Genomic DNA, 23,874 nt, shown 5'->3' with positions numbered 1-23,874 from the left:
CTACTTTCATTAGTCAAGAAAGTAGACATCTACTCATATTAAAACAGATATGAAACTGTGCTGATTATGTTTACATAAATCTTGATAACTGGAACAGCATTTATTGACTACTGTTTGTCATTATCATTTAGGCAATTAAAATAATCATCAGCAGTCTTTTCTAAGAATCAATTCTCCCCTTTTTCCAAAAATATGTTAAAGAAGGATGGCAGGCTGATTGGAAAGGAATGAAAGTTAAGTGGGAGAAGAAAAAAAAACATGTTTCTCAAATCAACAAATAGGAGCACAGCAGATAATACACACCCCTCCAACTGTCATCAGTCAAGTTCAAAAATGTATTATTAATTACAACTAAGGCCAGTATACAATAGTAAATCAACAAGGAAAGTTCTTTTCCTTCACAATTGGGAGGCATTCATACATTGAGATATACAAGGAAAAAAAACCAAATTCCTGGTAACTGTCCTAATACCCATGGTGAACCTCTGAGTCAGTTGTGCTGAAAAATATCAGGTCAACACCATGCCAACCTGTACAGTATCAGGAACTTGAAAATTTTCCTGGATAATCAAATCAAGTACAGTAAATGTCTTGATTTTAATATCTTTATTTTGAACTTTATCTATTAAATTCAAAATGATGAAATACCAATCCAATGACCTCATTGCACTATTTGGTTACATAATAGTGCAATGTGATTGACATTTTTCAGGTAGCAATCAAGGAGATGGAACTAAACTATGATCTAGATAGAATCCAGAAAACATACTTGTACTGGGTTCTGTTGAGGATGCATTCCTTCCAGACTCGATGGACCATATGATTGTGGAGTTTTGGAGGAATCTTCCCCGATCTCTTTGGACTGTGCATAGTTATCATCCCCCCATCTTGGGAACCTAGGTGACTGGCAGCACTCTGCATACCTCCACTCTCGCCTGAAAAAAAAAAAAAGGCAATTTGGAATATTAGAATTTTCTGAAAAGGTTTCCTACTTCATAGACTGCTATCATATTTAACATAAGTATGTATTTTAATTGTTGAAACTAATATACATGTAGCTCTTTCCCTATCCCCTGGCAATAACACTATCTATAATTATGAGTAAAATCTGTATCAGAATGGCTTTTTTTCCCCCGGCTCTTTGTCCATAAGATTCTTTGTTTTCTCCCTAAAGCAATCAATCACATCAACACTCACACACCCATAAGGGCACACACATACAGAGGCACTCCTATTCCACGTGTATTGGACACAACTTAGAAGGAAGGGTTCATACATCACAATATTAAAGATGCAAACTTTAACACAGTCAATGAGTTTCAAGGCAAAAGAAAACAGTAGAGGGAGCTTTATACTCATGTAGCTAAATGGCTGTACAACATCAGCACACAGTGCCCTGGGTAGGAAAAAGAAGGTAATGGCACAAAGCTTTTAACAAGGTCAAATTTCAAGTTTGTGTGTGGTACTGTTTGTCCTTACGCCTGACACTATGTATTTAAACCTTAGTACAAAAACACTGAAAGAGGTTGTCTTGACATTTTATTTCAAAGGATTAAAAATTCACTGGTTTCTCTCTAGTAACTCCACTTAAGTTTTTCCAAACATAGTTATGTATATAGTCTATTTCTTTCAACTATTTCATTATGATTGATGATGATACTGGCTGCTGTTTACATTTTGAGTATTTTACTGTTTCTAATATAAAAAAATACTTAAGTCAATTTCCAGTATTAAATTCTGATTGAATCACGTTCATCTATTTGACTTAGTAAGTATATGATGAGTTTCCTTCTCAATAGAATTATGACAAAAAACATCTTGACCAAAGTCAAGATGAAAAAGAAAGAAATAACCTTATAACACAAATTAAATATTCTTGTTATCAATGCAAGAAGATGATTATAATATGAGCTGAATGGTCAGGCTTACCTCTATTTAAACAACAAGACCAAAACGCTTATATTCTAAGGAAATGAAGCTCTCTTGTTTCTGATAAAAGTATTACCATATTACAAATGAGATTTGAACTTTTGTACAAAAGAAATTTGAACTTTCATTGCTACCTTTTATTTTAAAACTTCCGAACTTGGTTCATGATGCAAAAGAATCCATTTCCATTTTACAATTGCTTTTCAAACACTAATTATAAAACTCTAGACAAACTAGACAAGAAATAAACAGAAGTAGGTAACAAAGATCTTCTCCCCAAAATGTCCTACAATATAGCTAAAGAGACCACATGTCCATGGTATCATAAAGAAACAATTTATGACCAATAAAGGAAAGAGTAGGGAGAAACAAGCCACAGAAACTTTTCTGATTGAAGCTAGGTTGAAGCTTTTCAGTAGCACTTAATGACTGAAATTAAAATCTGAGTGGTATCTTAGATGAAAGTAAACAAAACTTGTTACTCCAAGCTGTTAAAACACATGTTGAATGTTACTTGCAGTTACCTCTATACATCAAACAAAGAGGCAAGTGGGTATACCAATCCAGATAAGGTATGAGTAATGTCACTAAAACTATTTGGCCCTCCTAAGCCCTCTGCTAATTCAGGAGAATCTCAGTGATTTTTAGAGGGTAAGTACCCCATTCTGTCCTATATCTAGAAAAATATGGCATTCAACTATAGAATGTCAAGGCTGACCAAGATTTTCTCTAATGCAGCATTAAGACTCATAATCTGTAATTCAACATCCTGTGATAGGAAAATTTCGGCAAATTCATTTTACTGCAAAGATATCAGGAGCTTCTGTTCAGTTTTGTGTGTTTAAGGGATAAGGCAACATCAGGAGATTTACTTATCCAAGGCATAACACAAGACCATACAGAGTTAAGGAGGAAGGAATTTGAAGATCCATAGTTAATTAATCCACACTGAAATCCCCCATAATCAAATCTTCTTGATTCTGAATTATGACTATTAAGAGTTCTGAACTGATCAGAGGTCAAAGTATCATGTATATAGCAGGACTGCAATTTTAAGGTGAATACAAGTTTCACTAAGTACAGAGCAAAAGAAAAAACAAAAAAATAAACAAAAGTGGGTAATTTAATAATGCAGTACAATTGTTAGAAATCCAAACTGTGATATGAAATTAAAAACTTTTCAAAATACTGATAATTCTAATTTTTCTATTAGCGTATCTTCTTTATAATGATTGCTACAGAAGACTGTGAAAGTTCTTTTTTAGTTTAATATAGTTTGATGGATGACAAACCCTTTGACAAGGAATCATCCAAATTCTCTGCTCTACCAAATGAAAGCTGGAAGTACTTTTTTTATTTCTTAGAAACCGGGTCTAGCTCTGTCGTCCATGCTTGAGTGCAGTGATGCTGTCTTGGCTCACTGCAGCCTCTGCCTCCTGGGTTCAAGTCATCCTCCCACCTAAGATTCACAAGTAGCTGGAACTACAGGCATTTGTCACCATGCTCAGCTAATTTTTGTATTTTTTGTAGGGATGGGATTTCGCCATGTTGCCCAGAATGGTCTCAAACTCCTGAGCTCAAGCGATGCACCTGCCACAACCTTCCAAAATGCTGGGATTATAGGCATGAGCCACTGTGCCTGGCCTTGAATGTACTTTTTTTTTATTTTAACCATCTCAGCAAATACATGACTCTTAATAGAGACATGTTGTCCACTCCTATGTCTCCCACAAAACATCTGAGTAATTTCCTCCAGATAACTTAGTAATGTCTGCGAAAATTTGAGTTTTGAATATTGCTTTAAATTATTGCTACCACTTGTATATGATTTTATTGTTTATAAAGCACTTGCATATATTACCTTATATGTATAACAACCCAATAAAGTATGTTTTTATCAGAAAAGGAAACTGAGATTCAGAAAAAGTATGAGAATTAACAAGGTCAGTCACCTTGTAAAAGATATAGCCAGGTTTTATAGCTAGGTGTGTTCAATCACAAAGTCTATGCTTTTCCCCAACAGCTTCTTTAACCATGAACATTTATTGAATGCCCACTATCGGGCAAGCATCGTGCTAAAAACTTTGAAATTTTTTCTTACTATGGTAATTTTCACGAGGATTATGTTTGTATCATGCTTGATAGTTTCTTTTCAAAGTTTAGCTGCCAAGGCTTTATTTACTCTAATGTTCCTGCCAGCTTGGCCCACATTCCATGCTTATAAATAAAGAATCTCACTTCAGCTCAAGTATGATGACTATCCCTTCCATACTGACCACATTTCTAATTAAAATGAGGTCAATTACAACAATAACAGAGTTAATATAGGAAATACACTACTCAACAGAGGGCAAAAATGCTCCCAATTTAAACAATTTCTAAATTTTTCCATGAAGACAGGCAGTTCCAACTGCCAAAACTGTCCCAAATAATTAATATTTATTATTAATGCAGACACATTACTGATAGGAAAAAGTATTTATTCAGAGCTCCTACAAGCTAGCTGAACTTTATATCTAACAGAGAAAGAGTTGTCCAAGGCTTGTCCCTGGCTGACAATGACCACTGGGGCAGAGGCTTCAGACATTCTCTAATTTAGCATTCTTCAATTGTTAAAACTTTTTTAAAAAGCAACCTACATTTTGTCTATGTGAACACACACATATGTAAAGGGGCAGGTGTGTGTGCAAACCTTAAGAGAATCTAAACTTTTTTTTTTTTTTTTTGAGACAGAGTCTCGCTCTGTCGCCCAGGCTGGACAGTGGCATGATCTCGGCTCACTGCAACCTCCACCTCCCAGGTTCAAGTGATTCTTCTGCCTCAGCCTCCTGAGTAGCCGGGATTAGAGGCATGCACCACCACACCCAGTTGATTTTGTATTTTTAGTAGAGACAAGATTTCACCATATTGGCCAGGCCAGTCTCGAACTCCTGACCTCATGATCCACCCATCTCGGCCTCCCAAAGTGTTGGGATTACAGATGTCAGCCACCATGCCCAGCAAGAATCTAAACCATTTAATAACAATAAAGACTAATATGTACAGAATTAAAAATTCTGAAGTGTATGAATTCTGTTTGTTTACAGTCTTCCTTCTCCATTTTGTAAAATCCTTATGTTACTCTACTACCTCCATCTTTTCCAACAGGAATTTCTGTTTTCTCACCTGTTCTATGGCAGGTAGACCATACAATTGTCTGAGCTCTCTTTTACCCAGGACACTCCTGGGTCCTACTCACCTAGGACAGCCTGTTCAGGAGAGGTGGGAGGGGTCAGAGGCATCCCACAGTTACTTGGGTCCTTCACACTACCAAGTCCTTGCTGCCCAACCGTAATGTGGCCTCCAGCACTGGCAACACTCTGAGGAACCGGGATGTCATTCTGAGAGATCAAAACAAATGCTGAAGGGTAAACCATCCGAACACCTCCTATAAGCAAAGAAAACAAGGAGAAAACCAGGACTGAGAAAGAATTCACACAAGACTTCCAATTTTATTAATCCAGTGGTCAAAGCTCAGTGGTGAAAATGAGATGCTCATGAAGTGCTGCCAAAAGTGATAAGCTTCATTCTCTCCTAAGTTAATAGCTGTTTAAACATGTGTTCCAACAGGATCATAATAGCATTTGGAATGCAGGGACCTTGGGTGCTTCAGGCAAGATAACTACTAAGCACATATCATTTTGTCAAGAGAATTTTTTTAAAAAGACGGGAAAATTATGGAGATTATTTCTGACGAATCTGAATTATTATCTTTTTAAATTAAGGAAGAGGAAGAAGAATAAAGTTCTTCAGGCAAAATATTTTCTCTTACCAACAATTACTTCAACTGCCACAGGGAAATCATCATCATATCCCAACTCATCTTCCTCTTTCAATTCCTCTTTCTTTTTTAGCACCATCGGGTAGAAATACTGCCATTCCTCGATCAACTTGCGAGTGGCTGGGTCTGACATCTTGTATGCTTGGCCTGTCAGCGTCCCATTTAAGCCATAAGGACTTACCAGTACTATGGAGGGGAGGAGAAACATATGCTACACATTAGAGAAATAATTCCTACTTAAGTGCAACACTAAATATGTGGTAATTTTAGGTTACAGTATCACTTAATGTACATTGTTCTTTATTTCCTATTTAAAGTATGATTTAAATGAAATTTTTTTTAAAATTATTTTTGTAGAGGCTGGGTCTCACTATGTTGCTCAGGGTGGCCTTGAACTCCTAGATTCAAGGGATCCTCCTGCCACAGCCACAAAAGTATGGTATTTTGAAGTTTCTTGTATTAACATTTCGTATTATTTATATGCCTCTCACCTCCCACAATTTTTAAAGGAAACAAAATATGAATAGTACAATGTTATCAGACAGCTATGCTTTGAAACATATATGCATCTGTTTAATAATTGCTTGTACAATGTAAACATTGAATCTTCCAAAACAGAAGAAAATCATTCAATATATATATTCAAAACGCTGTCTAAAACTTGAACACTCTTGTGGTTCCTGAGACTTCCTAAACATCTGTGGTAATCAAAGAATAACATATAAATAAAATTTCAAATAGTGGGAAAGTCTAAATGTATAAAAGCTTGAAGCATGATAGTTATCATTTCAGTTTTGACTGTTTTAGAGGCCTGTTGATAAAACAACTCTAAGTAAAATTTTATTTAACTCAAAGTAAAGGACCCAAAGTCCTCTTTCTTCTTTCAGTATTTGATCTTGATGTCATTTTCACTGAGTGAGACACAGTGAATTACCCAGCCAGTTCATGGCCTTGAAGTGAGTACCTCAATCTTCCAAATAACACTTTTCTAAGGAGATAAAGGCCACTTTTTCATAATCCTAATTTTATTTATTTATTTTTTTTTTGAGACAGTCTCACTCTATAGCCCAGGCTGGAGTGCAGTGGTGCGTCCGCGGCTCATTGCAACCTCCGCCTCCTGGGTTGAAGCGATTATCCTGCCTCAGCCTCCTGAGTAGCTGGGATTACAGGTGCATACCCCACCATGCCCAGCTAATTTTTTTGTATTTTTGGTAGAGACGGGGTTTCACCATGCTGGCCATGCTGGTCTCGAACATCTGACCTCATGATCTGCCCACCTCGGCCTCCCAAAGTGCTGGGATTACAGGTGTGAGCCACCGTACCCAGCAATCCTAATCTTTAACGTGGTCATTCAACGGAATGTCTTCTTTTGTTTATTTTTTTCAAGAGGTAGATGATATGTCACATCAATCGAGAGAGATAGCTACAGACATCATATGTATTGTGGAGTCTTTCTGCTGTTCCTCAATGATCCAAATGGGATAAAAATACTCCAACTAACAGAGTTAATCAAGGGTAATTTTTTGCAAAAATGCTTCCAGGAAATTCCCACATCAATTTGGATAATTACGTTCATCATAATTATCCTTAAGGACAGCAACTGCCTTAGTATGGTCTTCCTCCACACCAATCATGGAAAATAAGCAGAATAATGCTCCACAAAACTATTTTATGACTTCCTTTAGTGACAAATCAAAAAAATTAAAAGTGGTCTACAGGGACCTGGTATTCCTAATATTATCGTCCCCAATTTTGAAGATTAGAAAGGAAATTCTCTTCCCTCATGACTAGTTATTCCTACTATTATTACCATAACTAAACGCTTTTATTGTGAATGATGAAAAGTTGGATGAAGTCAGATGGTCCTCAGCACTTTACACTCAAGAAAACAGTATTTTAAAAATTCTGACAAGTCATAATTTGCAAATACTGTATAATTTGCACTGTACAGTTTAAGAATTGGTTCTGATGGCTGTGGCTGATAGAAAAGAAAAAAAATTGGGTTTTGAATTTTCTAGTAGTTCATACACTAAACACCCCACTTTACACAGCTTAAAATGTGTTGCAGTAGGGGAGCTGGAATTAAAAATTAGGACACAGCTAAATGTGGATTCAATGTTTTCTCTTACCTAAAAAAAAAAAATTGTATTATCTTTGGGGCAAGAAACAGATGCTTTCATTGAATTAAATCAGAATAGTTTATAGAAAACAAAAAATAAATAAAATGGAGGCTAAATGCTCATGACAGACTGTTATAGCAATTAAAATATTTTACTCAAGTCTGTTAAAATATGTGTTTTTAAAAATTGTATTGTGTGATATGCTAAGACTATTTCAGCCAGACATCTCTAGTAATAACATATTAGACTGAACCAAAAAAAAGACTGTTTCCATATGGTTCAATCTAATATTATAACATTTAAAATCTGTTATTCTTAGAACATTCTGAATTCCAAAGACAAAACAAAGATTTATAAAGCTCAGATCAAAAGGACATGAAGTTATATTGGTGATATCTAGGTGGTAAAGCTGAGAATTAATGAAAATACGAATGTATTAGTTAAATTACAACTAAATGCCTTATTACCAAAGCAGTTTAAAACAAAGGTAATAACATCACTGAAGAAACTATACACTAGGAATTCTAGAACTATGATTCTGGTTGAAATTTCAAATACTAAATTTAATGGTAATCTTCTATTAACCGTTACATTACTAAAACCTTGTTAGTAAACATAACAATGGAAACCTTTAATTTATGACTATGGTCAATTACTCATTGAATTATATTTTTCAAGTATTTATTGATTTCCCTCTGTTCTGAGAAAATTCTACATTTTATTCTTACAAAAGAATACACATAAGACCATATTATACATTCGATAAGCTTCAGCAAAAAACTAATATACTATTATGACTTAATCTTTTCTCCTTTCTTCAAAAACTGACCCTTATGCTTGGCTTTAAAATGTCTGTTTAAGATAACGTCTCACGCTGCAAAACTTTATTGGGCAAGACAGTTTTCTACTTGCTGGTGGATAGGGTGGAGAGCAGAACATCGTACTTACCTTGAAATGGTGCAGGTGAAGACTGAGCCATGTGTATATGCTCCTCATTGATCAAATAAATTGGCTGGTGCTGGGCAATCTCCACACTTGTGCATACATTACTTTCTCCATGCAGAAAGAATGTGAAAGCACAGGACAAATGCTCACTACAAAAGAGAGAATGAGAAAATCAACTTTCTATTTTGGTAGGAAATGGGTGCTAGAAACAGGAACTACAGATAAAATATAGCTCTACTTTATCAACCATCCAGTAAGGCTGACTTTTAATTGATTGTGGGCGAAAAAGAAACTTCTAATTCATTATTGACAAACTAAGCTGCCAGGTAAGTGTGGAAATAGAGATATACTGCATTAAGAACTTTTTAAAGTTACTATACAAAATGTTTCCAGTTTCATTTGCATAAAATTTAACCCTTATGCCAACTATAAACACCTAAGAAAAGAGAAAGAATTGGCTGGGCGCAGTGGCTCATGCCTGGGAGGCCTAGATGGGCAGATCACAAGGTCAAGGTTTCGAGACCAGCCTGACCAACATGGTGAAACCCTGTCTCTACTAAAAATACAAAAATTAGCTGGGTGTGGTGGCACGTGCCTGTAAAGTTACTCAGGAGGCTGAGCCAGAATAACTGCTTGAACCCAGAAGGTGGAGGTTGCAGTGAGCTGAGATTGTGCCACTGTACTCCAGCCTGGGCAACAGAGTGAGATTGGATATTGGAAAAAAAAAAAAAAAAGAATTGGAATTTTTTCTATCGTCTCAGTGTCTAGCACTCAAAGTAAGTCAAATAAATGAATAAACACTTAAAAGACTTATTTTTTAAAGTGGCCCACTGACTCAGTACAAAAGCTCACACCTGTAATTCTGATGTTTTGAGAGGCTGAGGCAGAAGTATAACTTGAGGCCAGAACTCAAAACCAGCATGGGCAACATAAGACCCCATCTCCACCAAAAATAAATAAATTAATTAGCCAGGTATGGTGGTGTATGACTGTAGTCTTAGCTCCTCAGGAGGCTGAGGTGGGAGGCTTGCTTGAGCTCAAGGGTTCGAGGTTGCAGTGAACTGTGATCACGTCACTGAACTCTACTGTGGACAACAGAGCAAGATCCTTGTCTCAAAAACAAGTGGCTTACAAACAAGATCAGAAGGCAACCCCTCAGCACATTTTTGTCAAAATTGTCAACTTTGGCCCTAAACTAGCCATAACATATCTCCATTTCTCAAAATATTTTATAAGAACATTTGCCTGATGAAATAAAATCACTTTCACTAAATAAAGACAAGCAACCACCATTTTTTAAAAGTCATCTCCAAGATGCCACTTCTTTTCAAAACTTCTCTAAAATATTATAAAGTACATATGGAGTACTACTCAAAAATAATACTAAATTTTGTTTCAAGTATAAAATTATAATGCTTGAAAGGAAGAAGTGAAATAAAATGTTACTCTATCACACAATGACACATATATATTCTTTCACTGATATGTTTAGATAACATTTTTTGTTTCACCAAAATATAACATTTCACCAATAGGAAACACCCAGTCTTGGTATTTGGGTATTTAGCATGACAAGAGTAAATTCAAGATAGTGACTATACAATTGTATAAGAATTTTGAAAAAAGTTTTAAAAACCCTCGATACCATACTTCTAAGTTTAAAAAGTTCACAAAAAGCAAAAAGGCACATAAACATCTACAGGTAATAGTAAAAACATGCTATCCTTTATGAAAATGACACTAGAAACATATCATCTTCTACATATAACATTATGCCTGGCATATTAAATAGGACCAAAATATAGTTTTACTGATTGTGGACTGGCTTATTTTTCAGCTGCAAATTTCACCTAAGGGGGTTTGAGCTGACTTATCACTATTCATGCCCACTATCCCATGTAGTTTCTGGTTTATTTGTAAGAAGCTGGTGGGAGAAATAAATGTAGACTGTAGCCACAGAGGATGTTCTCTATTCCACCAACTCCCAACTGTGCATGGGAATAAATACAACCAACATTTATCTAAGAATGGTGCAAGGAGCTTGAAGTGACATTGAATAAAACACAGTCCTTGCCCTCAAGGAGCACATTCACTAGCAAGAGACTGATATGAAAGCACATGAATAAAATAAAGCCAGGCACAAACATACAAATAATAATAAAAACAAAATGCCATAGAAAGGCTAATGAACAGTGATTTCTTCAATTTGGAATATACAAATGCTTCAGACAAGAACGAACAAAAATCTGAGAAATGTCCACACAGGTATTTTGCTCAGCTTTTAATCTGGTTGGTTTCTGCTACTGACTTGAGCTCCTTAGATATTCCAGGTATTAATCCCCTGTCAGACATATTGTTTGCAAATATTCTCTCCTATTCTATGGGTTATTTTTTCAGTCTGTTGGTCGGTTCCTTTGCTGTGCAGAAGCTTTTTAGTTTGATGTAATCCCATTTTCTATTTTTGCTCTTATTACCTGAAGTTTTATTTTTAAAATCCTTGTCCAGATCAATGAATGTGAAGCAGCATTTCTCCTATGGTTTCTTATAGTAGTTTCATACTTTTGGGGGTCTTGTAATAAGTTTTTAAATTGAGTTGGTTTTGTATATGGTGAGAAACAGGGGTCTAGTTTCTTTCCTCTACATGTAGAAATCCAGTTTTCCCAGCATCATTTATTGAAAAGCGACTATTCTTTCCTCCAGTGTGTGCTCTCGGCACCTTCTTTTAAGTGTCTGTTGATGAGTGAATTTATTTCTGGGCTCTCTATCCTGTTCCATTGATTTCTGTGTCTGTTTTTATGTCAGTATTATGCTATTTTGATCACTATAGCTTTATAGTATATTTTGAAGTCAGGTAGTGTGATTTTTCCCCCACCACTGCTTGGTTCTTATTAAGAAAAAAAAAAAAAAGGCCATGCAAATGGCCAACAGGTATATGTTTTAAAAAATGTTCAACATGAGTAATCATCAGGGAAATGAAAACCAAAACCACAGTAAGATATCCCTTTACTCCAATTAAAATGGACATCATCAAAAAAATAACAGATAACAAGTGTTGACAAGGATGTGAAGAAAAGAGGACCTTTATACAATGTTGGTGGGAATGTAAATTAATACAGCAATTAAGAAAAATATTAGAAATAGAACTACAATATGATCCAGTAATCCCGTCACTGGAGATACATCCGAAGGAAATGAACTCAGTATTTCAAAGAGTTATGCCCACTCCCATGTTTATTCATTATTATTCACAATAGTTAAAGATATGGAATCAATCTAAGTGTCCATCAAGGGATGAATGAAGAAAATGTATATAATACACAGTGGAATACTATTAAGTTATAGAATGAAATCCTGTCATTTGAGACAACATGGATGAACCTGGAGGGCATTATGTTAAGTGAAGTAAGTCAGACACATAAAGACAAATACCACATGATCTCACTCACATGTGGGATCTTAAAAAGCTTATCTCATAGAGAGAACTGAGATTATCAGAGGCAGGGGAGGGGAAGGAGAGAGTTGGAAGAGGTTAGCCAACAGTTAACAGTTAGGAACAATAAGTTCTAGTTTTCTATTGTAAAGCAGGGTAACTAGTTAACAATAATGCATTGTATATCTCAAAATAGCTAAAACAGAGAATGTTCTTACCACAGAGAAATGATAAATGTTTGAGGTGATTAACAAATCAAATTTGTTAATTACCCTGATTTGATCATTACACACTATATACAGGTATCAAAGCATCACACTGTAGTTCACAAATATGTACAATTATTATGGGTCAATTTAAAATAAAATAGAACTTAAAAGGAAAAAGAAAAAAATAGAGTTTAATAGTAGAAACAAAAGAAATAAGAGAAACCACGAGGCAAGGAACAGATGTGGTTAAGAGAAGGATGTAGTTTGGAAATTCTAAATAGAGGAATGGCGGGATGGTAACTGGAAAGGAGTGAAAAGAAAAAAAAAGATGTCAGGAGAGACATCGAAAGACAGACATCGAAAGACTTGTACATGCAAAATAAGAGGGAGCTAATTCAAGGATTGGTTTAAGAAAGTCTAAAGAATTGTTATAAAAATTACAAAATAGTATTCATTTGAATGTGCTATGTCCCAAAAAAACAGAGTTGAGAAGCATAAAGAAAAATAAAAAAGACCAAAATCAAATAAAGAATTTTTTTATATTGACAACTTAAAAAACAAAATGTCCTTTTAAAAGAGACACGGAAAACAAGAAAAATAGGCAGTTATAGTGGAGATGTTAACAGAAGCCACCAGTAACTATATAATTTTTAGCAAGTTATTTGATCACTCTGATCAGTTTCCATATATGTAAAAGCACCTGTTAGAGCAGACTGCTGGGCCCCTGGGGCTCTGATTCAGGTGGTTTGGGGGGGCCCCATAAATCTGCATTTTTAACAAGTTTCCATGTGATGCTGCTGCTGCTCCTGGCTGAAAGACTACACTTTGACAATCACTGGATTTGATAATGACTAAATTCTTTCCCAACTAATAAATTCAATTTTTTCTAAGATCATATAAAACAAGGACAGGAAGGACAGCACTGACACTAGAAAGTCAAATCCCCCTGTGACCTAGCAACAGCACTTCTAAGAATTTATCCAACAGATAAAACTATGGAATTGAGTAGTTATAGATTACAGAACTGCTTGTAATAAAGTCTGAACAACACTAAAATGTCCATCAGTAGAGAACCTGTTAACTAAACTATGGTATATAAGCTACAAAGTAATACCCTGTAGCCATATAAAAGGAAATGATCACATTGATAGGGAAAAAATTCCAATGAAGACTGTAATGCGAAAAAAGGAACAAGGTACAAAATGGTAAGAATAATATACACCCAGTTGTATAAAATGGGAAAGTGGGGAGAAAAATATATCCACACATAATTTGTTTACATTGGCATAACATTTTTATGAAAAGATCATTTAAAAAACCTAATAATGGCTGGGCAAGGTGGCTCATGCCTGTAATCCCAGGACTTCAGGAGGCAGAGTTGGGTGGATCGCTGAGCTCAGGAGTTCGAGACCAGCCCGTGCAACATGGCCAAAACCCCATCTCTACAAATAATACAAAAATCAGCTGGGTGTGGGCTAAGGTAGGACGATCACTTGAGCCTGCAGAAAGCCCAGACCATGCCACTGCACTTTAGCCTGGGTAACAGAGAGACTCTGTCTCAACACACACACACACACCCCTAAAAATAAAAACACACCTAATAATATTGTTCCCTCAGGGAATGAAACAGCATGACTAAGGGAGAAAGATAATTCACAATTTTTTTTATACTTGTAGAAATGTGGGGTCAAGTGTCACACAGAAAGCAATGTGAACGCAAAATCTGAGGAAGCCCCTGCCTCCTATCCTTCTGCAGCACTGCTTGTTGGCCCAAACAGAGGAGTGCTCTAGAGGAATCGTGGGGCCTCCATTTGTCATATTTGGCACTTAATCAAAGCCTGCTGAGACCCTGAATTTGTTATCCAACATACTGGTTATTTGATTAGCAAGCCATCAATATATTTATCCACAGCAATGCTAAAAATGGTGAAATAAAAACTGCACTGAGGACAGAATCCTGTGTCATCTCATCAGGTAACTCCAAGTTACAAATTCAACAGTGTGTTGTCACTCTACCAATTCTACTCTAAAGAGAATAATCAAAAAGGTTATATCAAATGTCTTGATAAAATATGGATACATAACAACTATCATATTTCACTGATATAGAAATCTGCCTATAAGTAAAATTCAGGTGTTTTCATACAAAGTCCAACCTCCCTCATTTCACAGATGAGGGCTAAAAATAGGGCTATAAAATAGGGCTAGAGGTTAGTGTGCCAATAACACTTTTAAATTCACAGCTGGAATTAGCCTTAAAAGTCAATGTTCTTTCTACTACCTGGCTCGTATGTAAATGGGAACGTTCATTTGTATCTCTATCAACTTAAATTTTAAATTGTTAAAATGAGATCAGATTTGAGAAGGAGCACTAAAGAAAAGGGGTTCTACAAATACAGATATGTAAGGGTATGCAGTGTTACATGAGGATGGGGAAGCAAATCGATTACAAGCTCTACACCATGTTCTTGCTTCTTGTCACTTATTATCCACTTTACCGGAACCTTTAATCACCCCATTTATTTCATACACTTTCATTAAAAATTTTAAAGAGACTTTGGAGATTATTAAGGTCAACCTCTTCTGATTTGGGGGAAAGGCAAAATTGTGCCCAAAGTGACAGAGCAAGTTCAGAACACAGTTAGAATAAAAACTGGTTCTTAACATAGTGTTTAGTACAGCCAAGATTCTGTACCTTAGATCAATGTTGCCTTCACCCCTATTCAACATTAACATAATCAGACACAATGTAACTTAAACCAGTCCCTGCATTGATCTACTATCTATCTCCCTTACTGTTATGGGCCAGAAGATAGTAAAATGAATACACAGAACCAGAAACATGGTAAGGTCAAAGGAAAATCGGAGCCTCATCCCTGTTCTCTTGGGGGCATGCCACTTGACAAGTATTCCACGACTTCTCAACTCTGTTTATTCTCCACTCTTTACTCAATAAATCAGGTCTGATTCAAGTAATTCTTTGTTTAACCTCTTTCTCACCTTAAAAACGTCTGCAGTTAAACTTAATTCACCCTTCCCTAGAGCCCTAGAGATTCCTCTTTCTCTGTGAAGGTACTCCTATACTTACTTTCTTCCATCATGAATAATCTTCATTTCTTCCTCAATTCGCTTCGGGTAACCCAACCCTGAAATACCTCCTCTTGACCATATTACCCTTTTTTTCACCCTTTAACAACTAATATCAGGTAACAAACAAATAAATAAAATAATAAAAATAATAGAGATATTAATACTAGTATCATCACTAATCTACACACAATGAGATAACCTTTGTAAAAAAAAAAAAAAGAAAGAAAGAAAAATAAGAACTAAGACAGAAAATAATGGGAGGTGGGGTCTATTTTTAAAAAGGAATTGGTCAGAGAAAAGCTTCTCTTAAAAGAAAAGGAGGGAAGCATTTAAACTAAATCTTGAATCATAAGAAAAAGGAAAGTGGTAAAAACAATTCAAAAATTAAAAATTATATGTTCAAAGGTATGGAGTTGAAGAGTTTGCCATTTTTAAAGACATTTTTAAAAGGCAATGTGGCTACATCACTGTGAAAATGAAAAAAACCTAGTGTAAGATGAAGTTGAAATGACAGAATGTGAACAAAGTAAGCCTACAGAAAAGGCAAAGATTATCAGAGTAGCCAAAATAATTAAACCCATCTACATATTGCACAAAAGGTATGCAAAGTAAAATTATACCAAAAGTTAAAAAAAATGTAGAAAATCATATGCCAGATGAATTCTAAAAAGAATAAACCTGGGATAGAAATAACAATAAAACAATAAAATATTTTAAAACTTAAGTTCATCAATAAATAAAAGAGAAATTCAACAAGAAAAGTAATCAATCTCGAACATGTATGTACACAGCCGTATTGGTATGCAATATAGTTCAGAAATATAAACAGAAAAAAATCAGAATAAGGAGAAACTGACAAATCCAAAATTAATAAATATTTTAACATGTTTTCTAGTGTATACAATGGCTTTCCATAAAGAGAGAACGTATTCTCTTTCCATGAAAACATGGAAGAACTACGAAAATTGAATGTGTAACAAGACGCAAGTAATAAGTTTTCAAGAAATGATGATATACAGTCTATTCTTTTTTTTCCCTTTATTTTTGAGACGGAATCTCAATCTGTCCGCCCAGGCTGGAGTGTGGTGGCACGATTCCGCTCACTGCAACCTTCACCTCGCAGGTTCAAGGGATTCTCATGCCTCAGATTCCCAAGTAGCTGAAATTAAAGACATAAGCCCAGCTAATTTTTGTATTTTTAGTGAATATGGGGTTTCACCATTTTGGTCAGGCTGGTCTCAAATTCCCAACCTCAGGTGATCCACCCACATAGGCCTCCCAAAGTCAGTCTACATACTCTTTTTCTTTTTGGAGATGGAGTCTCACTCTATCACCAGACTGAAGTGTAGTTGTGCCATCTTGGCTCACTGCAATCTCTGCCTCCTGGGTTCAAGCAATTCTCCTACCTCAGCCTCCCAAGTGGCTGAGATTACAGGCCACCACACCAGCTAATTTTTATATTTTTAGTAGAGACAGGGTTTGACCATATTGGCCAGGATGTTCTCAATCTCCTGACCTTGTGATTCACCTGCCTCGGCCTCCCAAAGTGCTGGGATTACAGACGTGAGTCACTGCGCCCAGCCCTACATATTCTTTAACAACAGTGCAATTTAGTTAGAAATCAATAGTTGTTTTTTTGTTTGTTTGTTTTTTAAAGGTTAAAATGAAATCCTTTTGTTTGGAAACTTAAACATATACTTCCTAAATAAATCATGGGTTACAGAAGAAATCACAATGGAAATCAAAAAATTTTTTAAACTGAATGGCAATGAAAGTAATACATGTCAGAATCTGCCAGAAACAGTACTTAGCGTAATTTATATCCTTATATGCCTAGAAGAAAGTCTTAAAATAAATGAAGAAAGCAAAGAGTAAACACAATAAAACAGAAGAAAGAAAATAATGACAAAAATATACATTATTAATAAAACAGGAAAAAGCAATAGAAAGGATTAACAAGATAAAACTTCTTTTTTTTTTGAGCAGACTGACAGATGACAAAAAAACTAGGTGTGACTGATTTAAGGGAGGGATGAAAGATGTCCGTGCAGGGAGGTAAGTACTCTAATAGACAATACCAGGAAAAAAAGGGAGGAAATAACTACAAAGAAGGAATGCTCTTAACAATAAAAACACTGTAAATATACTATCTTTATGCTGATAAATCTGATACATACGAAATGAATAATTTTTTTAATTTTAAAAATCTTTTCCTTCATTTTTCTATATAATATCTGCTGCTGAATGAAATAGAAAGAATTAGAAAATAGTAACTAAAAAAAAACCATCCACCCACTTCAATACCATCTTAGAAGGTTTTAGCAAATTTTCAAGGCTCAGCCCATTTCTCTTATTCAAACTGCTTCACAAATGATGTGAAGAATTAACATCAGCAAATATATGAAACTAATACAGTGCATTAACACATGAATGAGAAAAATCAAAGAATCTATCTCAATACCTAGAAAAGAAGTGTATGTTTAATTTCAGAAAAAAATTCAATAATAATTATTTTTAAAATTCTTACGGAACTCTGAAAATCAAAAGGAACTAACAGAAACAGATAAAGCAATTGTGTTGCTTAATGTCAGAACTTTAGAAGAATCCCTTTTAAAAAATGGAGCAAAACAAAGATACCTGCTTTTCTACACAACACTGCCCAAGATATGCAAGTCAATGCAGTGACAAGACAAGAAAAAAGGTGGTATAAAAATTAGAAAGGCCGGGCACGGTGGCTCAAGCCTGTAATCCCAGCACTTTGGGAGGCCGAGGCGGGTGGATCACGAGGTCAAGAGATCGAGACCATCCTGGTCAACATGGTGAAACCCCGTCTCTATTAACACAAAAAATTAGCTGGGCATGGTGGCGCGTGCCTGTAATCCCAGCTACTGAGGAGGCTGAGGCAGGAGAATTGCCTGAACCCAGGAGGCGGAGGTTGCGGTGAGCCGAGATCGCGCCATTGCACTCCAGCCTGGGTAACGAGCGAAACTCCGTCTCAATAAAAAAAAAAAAAAAAAGAAAATTAGAAAGGAAGTGGTGATGCTATCTTTATTTGCAGATGGATGTAATTCTCTTGGATTTCTCATGTAGACTAAAAGAAATAACAAATACATAGACTAAAAGAACTAACAGAAGAGATCAAGAAAGTAGGTAAGGTTGGTAAATACAAGATCAACAACAGTTGTGTTCCTACAAAAAAACTTAGAAAATATAATGGGAAAAATATATCCCATTAGCAATAGCAATAAAAACTATAAGGTACCCAGAAAATAAACCAACAAAGGACATTTTAGGTTTCTATGGAGAAATTTATAGAATAATCTGCTTGAAGAATATAAAAGAATATATAAAGTATTTTTAAAAGGTGAATCATATTCCCGGATATAATAAATACCATAAAGATCACAATTTCCCCAAAATGACCTAAAAATCCCATGTAATTCTAATCAATATTCTAAATAAGTTTTTGACAAGCTGATTCTAACATTTATATAGAACACAGTCAAGAATAGCGAATCCAATTTTGAAGAAAAAAAAGTGAGTGATAACCTGCTAGTATCACTATTTATTATTAAACCATGGTAATTACAACAGGATAATAATGACTCAAAGACAAAGAGGCCAATGGAATAGAACAGGAAACTCAGAAACCAACCCTCCAATGGCCCAGTAATCCCCAACACCCAGTCCCAGTTACCTCTCTAACCAAATGGACTATTACTCTCTCCCCTTTCTTCCTACATTCCAGCCTAATAAGCTTGCTCACTATTCTTCAAACAAAATAACCACAATTTGAACTTACCGTTCCCTGTGCCTAGAACTCTCTTCCTCTCAGATCTCAGAATGGCTCCTCTCTTCACTTCTTACAAGTTTTTCTTAAATGCCACCACCTCACCAAGACTGATCTTCACTACAAAATTTAAAGTTACACCCCCCCATAGCTCTCTCTTCCTCCTTTTTTTTCCCCCCAATAACACTCATCACACTGATACACTAACCAAAATGCTCAGAGGCTCTGTGGACCTAAAAACAATCTGCAAACTGTAAGGCTCTCTATGTATTATGTTCTTTCTATAGATACTAGAAACAAAGGGAGATGAGGGTGAGAGTGAGAGGAAGGAGGAGAGTTAAGGAGAAGGCAAAAGAAGAGGGAAGGGGATAGAAAAAGATGGTAGAGGAGAGAGGGAGAAGAATATAGGAAAAGGTGGCAGGGAGAGGGAAGTAAAGAAGAAGAGAGGGAGAAGATGATGGGGTAGGAAAGAAGGTTTCTGGGATCAACTTGGGACTGTGATTTAAGAGTTTGATCAGGTTTCTTTTTTTAAAAAAAATCACATTGAAGAATATAATTAAAGTACTGGAACACATTCATATTAGGAACTTTATAGAGGTTTGTTCCATAGCTGTACACTTGCCAGGTGTTTTATTTTTTTAAATCAACGTGTAAATTTTGAGGAATAAAAGTAAGTAAAACAAATGCTAGAATATTTATGACTAATAAACACTTGGGCTTATACCTGAAATTTGTTTACAAGATCATTTTAAGTGCCCTACATAAACATTATTGATAATATACGAAACCACTATAAAAATTATTAAACTATTTTCAAAATAAGAAATTCTTGGCCAGGCGCGATGGCTCACGCCTATAATCCCAGCACTTTGGGAGGCCAAGGCCGGTGGATCACGAGGTCAAGAGATCGAGACCATCCTGGTCAACATGGTGAAACCCTGTCTCTACTAAAAATACAAAAATTAGCTGGGCGTGGTGGCGCGCGCCTGTAGTCCCAGCTACTCGGGAGGCTGAGGCAGGAGAATTGCTTGAACCTGGGAGGCGGAGGTTGCGGTGAGCCGAGATCGCACCATTGCACTCTAGCCTGGGTAACAAGAGCGAAACTCCGTCTCAAAAAAAAAAAAAAAAAGAAAAAGAGAAATTCTTACTTCAGTACATTACATGACATAGGGGAAGTTGAATAAACCCTTTTCACTGAGTGCCTTATTTTCATATTTCATCTGTGTTACAAGTATGTCTCCAAATACTTCATCAGATGTTTCTAACTCTTTATTCCAAGCTTCAAAGATCTAATTTCTTCCAGAATTAAAGTAAGAAAAAGACCAAAATATTTTGTTTCAAAGTACCCCGGGTAAATATGGTCATGTCAGTTTGTGAGTAGTACAAGCTCCTCCTCACTCCTACTTCACCTTGGAGCTTCCCTAAACATCAGAATTTTAAATAACATATTTTTCGCTCTTTAAAGTATTAATCATGAGGGTGTGTGTATGTGTACATATATTCCTTTTATATACACATAAAAGGAAATTGTATTAGAGAAAGCCCATCTACTACTTAAGTGCTAAATAGCTAAACACAACATAAACCTATTCCCTCCTGGCAATTAGTACAAAAAGGAAACACTCAGGATTAGCACTGGTATACAATCACTTCATGAGCGACTTCTCTAGCTTCACTCAAGCAGTCAAACTACCCAGTCAAACTACTTCAAGACTGAACACTCTCTGTGAGTACCGCTCTGATTCATACTTCTATGGTTTTGCTTGTGTTGCTGTTTTGCTGAGAATAAACTTCTCAAATTATTGTTCATCTAACCTCTACTTATCTTTTCCATGAAATTACCTTTAAAGCCCCAGAAAAGACTAAAATGCTCTTATTCATCTCTGTGTATATCTCAATCACAGCACTTTAATTTTCATAAGTTTATGTTTAGCCCATCTTACTAAATTTTGTGAGGACAGGAATCACATTTTACCTATCATTTTGGACCCCAGTACTTAGTATGGTGCTTGCCATAGGCAGGTGCCACATTAGAGTTTCTGATACATTATAACTTTCCTTTAAAATTTTCTGGCATTTTACTAGAAGATTCAGAAATAAATAAAGCCTAGAATTCTGAGTGATGAGGTGCAAATGTAAAGCAAGGAATATATCAGGCGATACACATCGGTGGCCTTGAGAATTTCTGACAATCTCTCTAACCATTTGTCTGAAGTGACCCTGCCTGAGGCACATTCCTGACAGTTATGGAGAAAAATATAGTGTTGACTCTTTGTAGCCCAAGGTAGCCTATATTCTTTGGGCTAGAAAGGAGACTAGCATAGCAGTCTGACATCCCTTTCACTTTCTCCATAGAGTCTTCTCATATTAGCTTTTCCCACAGAGATCTCTTTCTTCTCTGCTACCAACGGTACTCACCTCTCCATGCGTACCCATACTATTAGAGAAACTCAGGCTGGGCACAGGGGCTCACACCTGAAATCCCAGCACTTTGGGAGGCTGAGGTGAGTGGATCACCTGAGGTCAGGAGCTCAAGACCAGCTGGCCAACATGGTGAAACCCCATATCTACTAAAAATATAAAAATTAGGCCAGACGCGGTGGCTCACACCTGTAATCCCAGCACTTTGGGAGGCCAAGGCAGGCGGATCATGAGGTCAGGAGTTCCACATCAGTCTGGCCAACATAGTGAAACCCCATCTCTACTAAAAATACAAAAAATTAGCCAGGTGTGGTGGTGTGCACCTGTAATCCCAGGTACTCAGGAGGCTGAGGCAGGAGAATCACATGAACCCAGGAGGCAGAGGTTGCAGTGAGCCAGGATTGTGCCACTGCACTTCAGCCTGGGCAACAATGAGAGACTCTGTCTCAAAAGAAAAAAAAAAACAAAAACAAAAATTAGCTGGTGTAGTGGTGTAGCCTGTAATCCTAGCTACTCAGGAGGATGAGACAGGAGAACTGCTTAAACCTGGGAGGTGGAGGTTTCACTGAGCCAAGATCATGCCACTGCAGTCCAGCCTGAATGACAGAGCGAGACTATCTCAAAAACAAAAACAAAAAAAGAAAAAAAGAAGAGAATCTCACTTAACAAACATTTATGAAGCACACCTATCTTTGTGCCAGACACTGTGCTAGATTTAGGGATGTATGCATACATAAGAGCAGAGAGTCCTTGGGTATTTTACAGTTTCCTGAGCGAACTACAAAAAAACCTTCAAAAGGAACAAAAATATTAACATGGAACTACGGTATTCACTGGCATGCAGACCAAGAGTCCAAAGACTTTAAAAGAGGCAGAAATACAAAGGTGGAAAAATTCTGATAGGATACCTCAGCCAAAATTTCGTACTTTAATACTAAATCATTAAAAACAACAACGACAACAACAACAAAACAACAAAAATCCCTCAATATATAATTATAATGCTGTATCTTATACTGGTTTTCACCCTATGCAATCTTTACAATTTCTATAAAGAATGGCCTGCAACTCATGCAGAGAAAGGCAAGAGGTAGGAGGATACATTTTCCTATTATTTATAAAATATTATACATTATGTTTTACTTGAGCTATATATCTTGTAATTGGCTAAAATTCTATATTCTCAAGGTCCAGTAAGTAAAACTAAAACTATATACTTGTTTACTTATTTTGAGAGAGGGTCTCATTCTGTCACTCAGGCTGGAGTGCGATCACGACTCACTGCAGCCTTGACTTCCCAGGATCCAGCGATCCTTCCACCTATGCCTCTCAAGTAGCTGGGATCCCAAGCACATGCCACCACACCCAGCTAATTTTTATACTTTTGGTAGACACTGTGTTTCATCACTATGCTGCCTAGGATTGTCCTGAAGGATCCACCCACCTCAGACTCCCAAAGTGCTGGCATTACAGATGTGAGCCACCACACCCAGCCAAAAACAATGTTCTAATAGGGAAAGAAATTTGGTTTCACTCTATCCTTCCAAACTCATCTCTCACTACTTTATTTATACGTCCAATGCTTCCACTGCCCAATTTGCTTGCTTTATCGGGCTTGTCATAATTTACAACTATTACTATTTCATTTATTTTGATGGTCTCCTTCACCATAATGTGAGATCCATGAGGCAGGAAACCATGTCTGCCCCCTGCCCTCTGTATCCCCAGCAACTAGCATACTGCATGACACACAAAACCTAATATGAACCAAACAGATGAATGCAGTTTTAGTCACAACCAAAGACTAAATTACTTTTCTTTAGAAGTTCCATCATGAGAAGAACAAGAACAACTGATATACACAGTGAAGATTTTTAAAGCTGGAAGAAGTTTAATTATCAATAGAAGATAGTACGTCTAGCTATTTATAGAAGCATCGTTTAAGACTATTTACTAAAGAAACACAAGGGGTTGGCGCGAGTTACAACTGAGGTAGTTGGGAAAGGACTTGTATAAATGCAAAAGAAGTGACCAGTGGTCCAGATCATTTTATTCTCTTAAAATATTCTAAATCCTCTAAGAAGATATTTTTACTTCTCACGTTGAGTTTTCAGAATGCA

General features: G+C 36.2%; 1 protein-coding gene across 2 annotated transcripts in view; it reads right to left on the bottom strand.

Annotated features, from left to right (window-relative positions):
• MED13L (mediator complex subunit 13L) overlaps window positions 1–23,874 on the bottom strand; it is a 309,405-nt gene that overhangs the window by 53,327 nt on the left and 232,204 nt on the right. For both annotated transcript variants that reach the window (XM_012469006.3, XM_012469007.3), the window contains exons 5-8: window positions 8,818–8,963; window positions 5,741–5,935; window positions 5,168–5,356; window positions 770–935 (exon numbers count right to left, since the gene is read on the bottom strand). In XM_012469006.3, coding sequence (XP_012324429.1) covers window positions 770–935; window positions 5,168–5,356; window positions 5,741–5,935; window positions 8,818–8,963 — 696 coding nt within the window. The remainder of the gene's footprint in view (window positions 1–769; window positions 936–5,167; window positions 5,357–5,740; window positions 5,936–8,817; window positions 8,964–23,874) is intronic.

Source organism: Aotus nancymaae, unplaced genomic scaffold, assembly GCF_030222135.1.
Source record: "Aotus nancymaae isolate 86718 unplaced genomic scaffold, 86718_ANA_hifiasm-v0.15.2.pri h1tg000021l, whole genome shotgun sequence".
NCBI lineage: Eukaryota > Metazoa > Chordata > Mammalia > Primates > Aotidae > Aotus > Aotus nancymaae.
The sequence above is the reverse complement of the archived record's forward strand: the minus strand, read 5'-3'. Positions and strand labels throughout refer to the sequence as shown.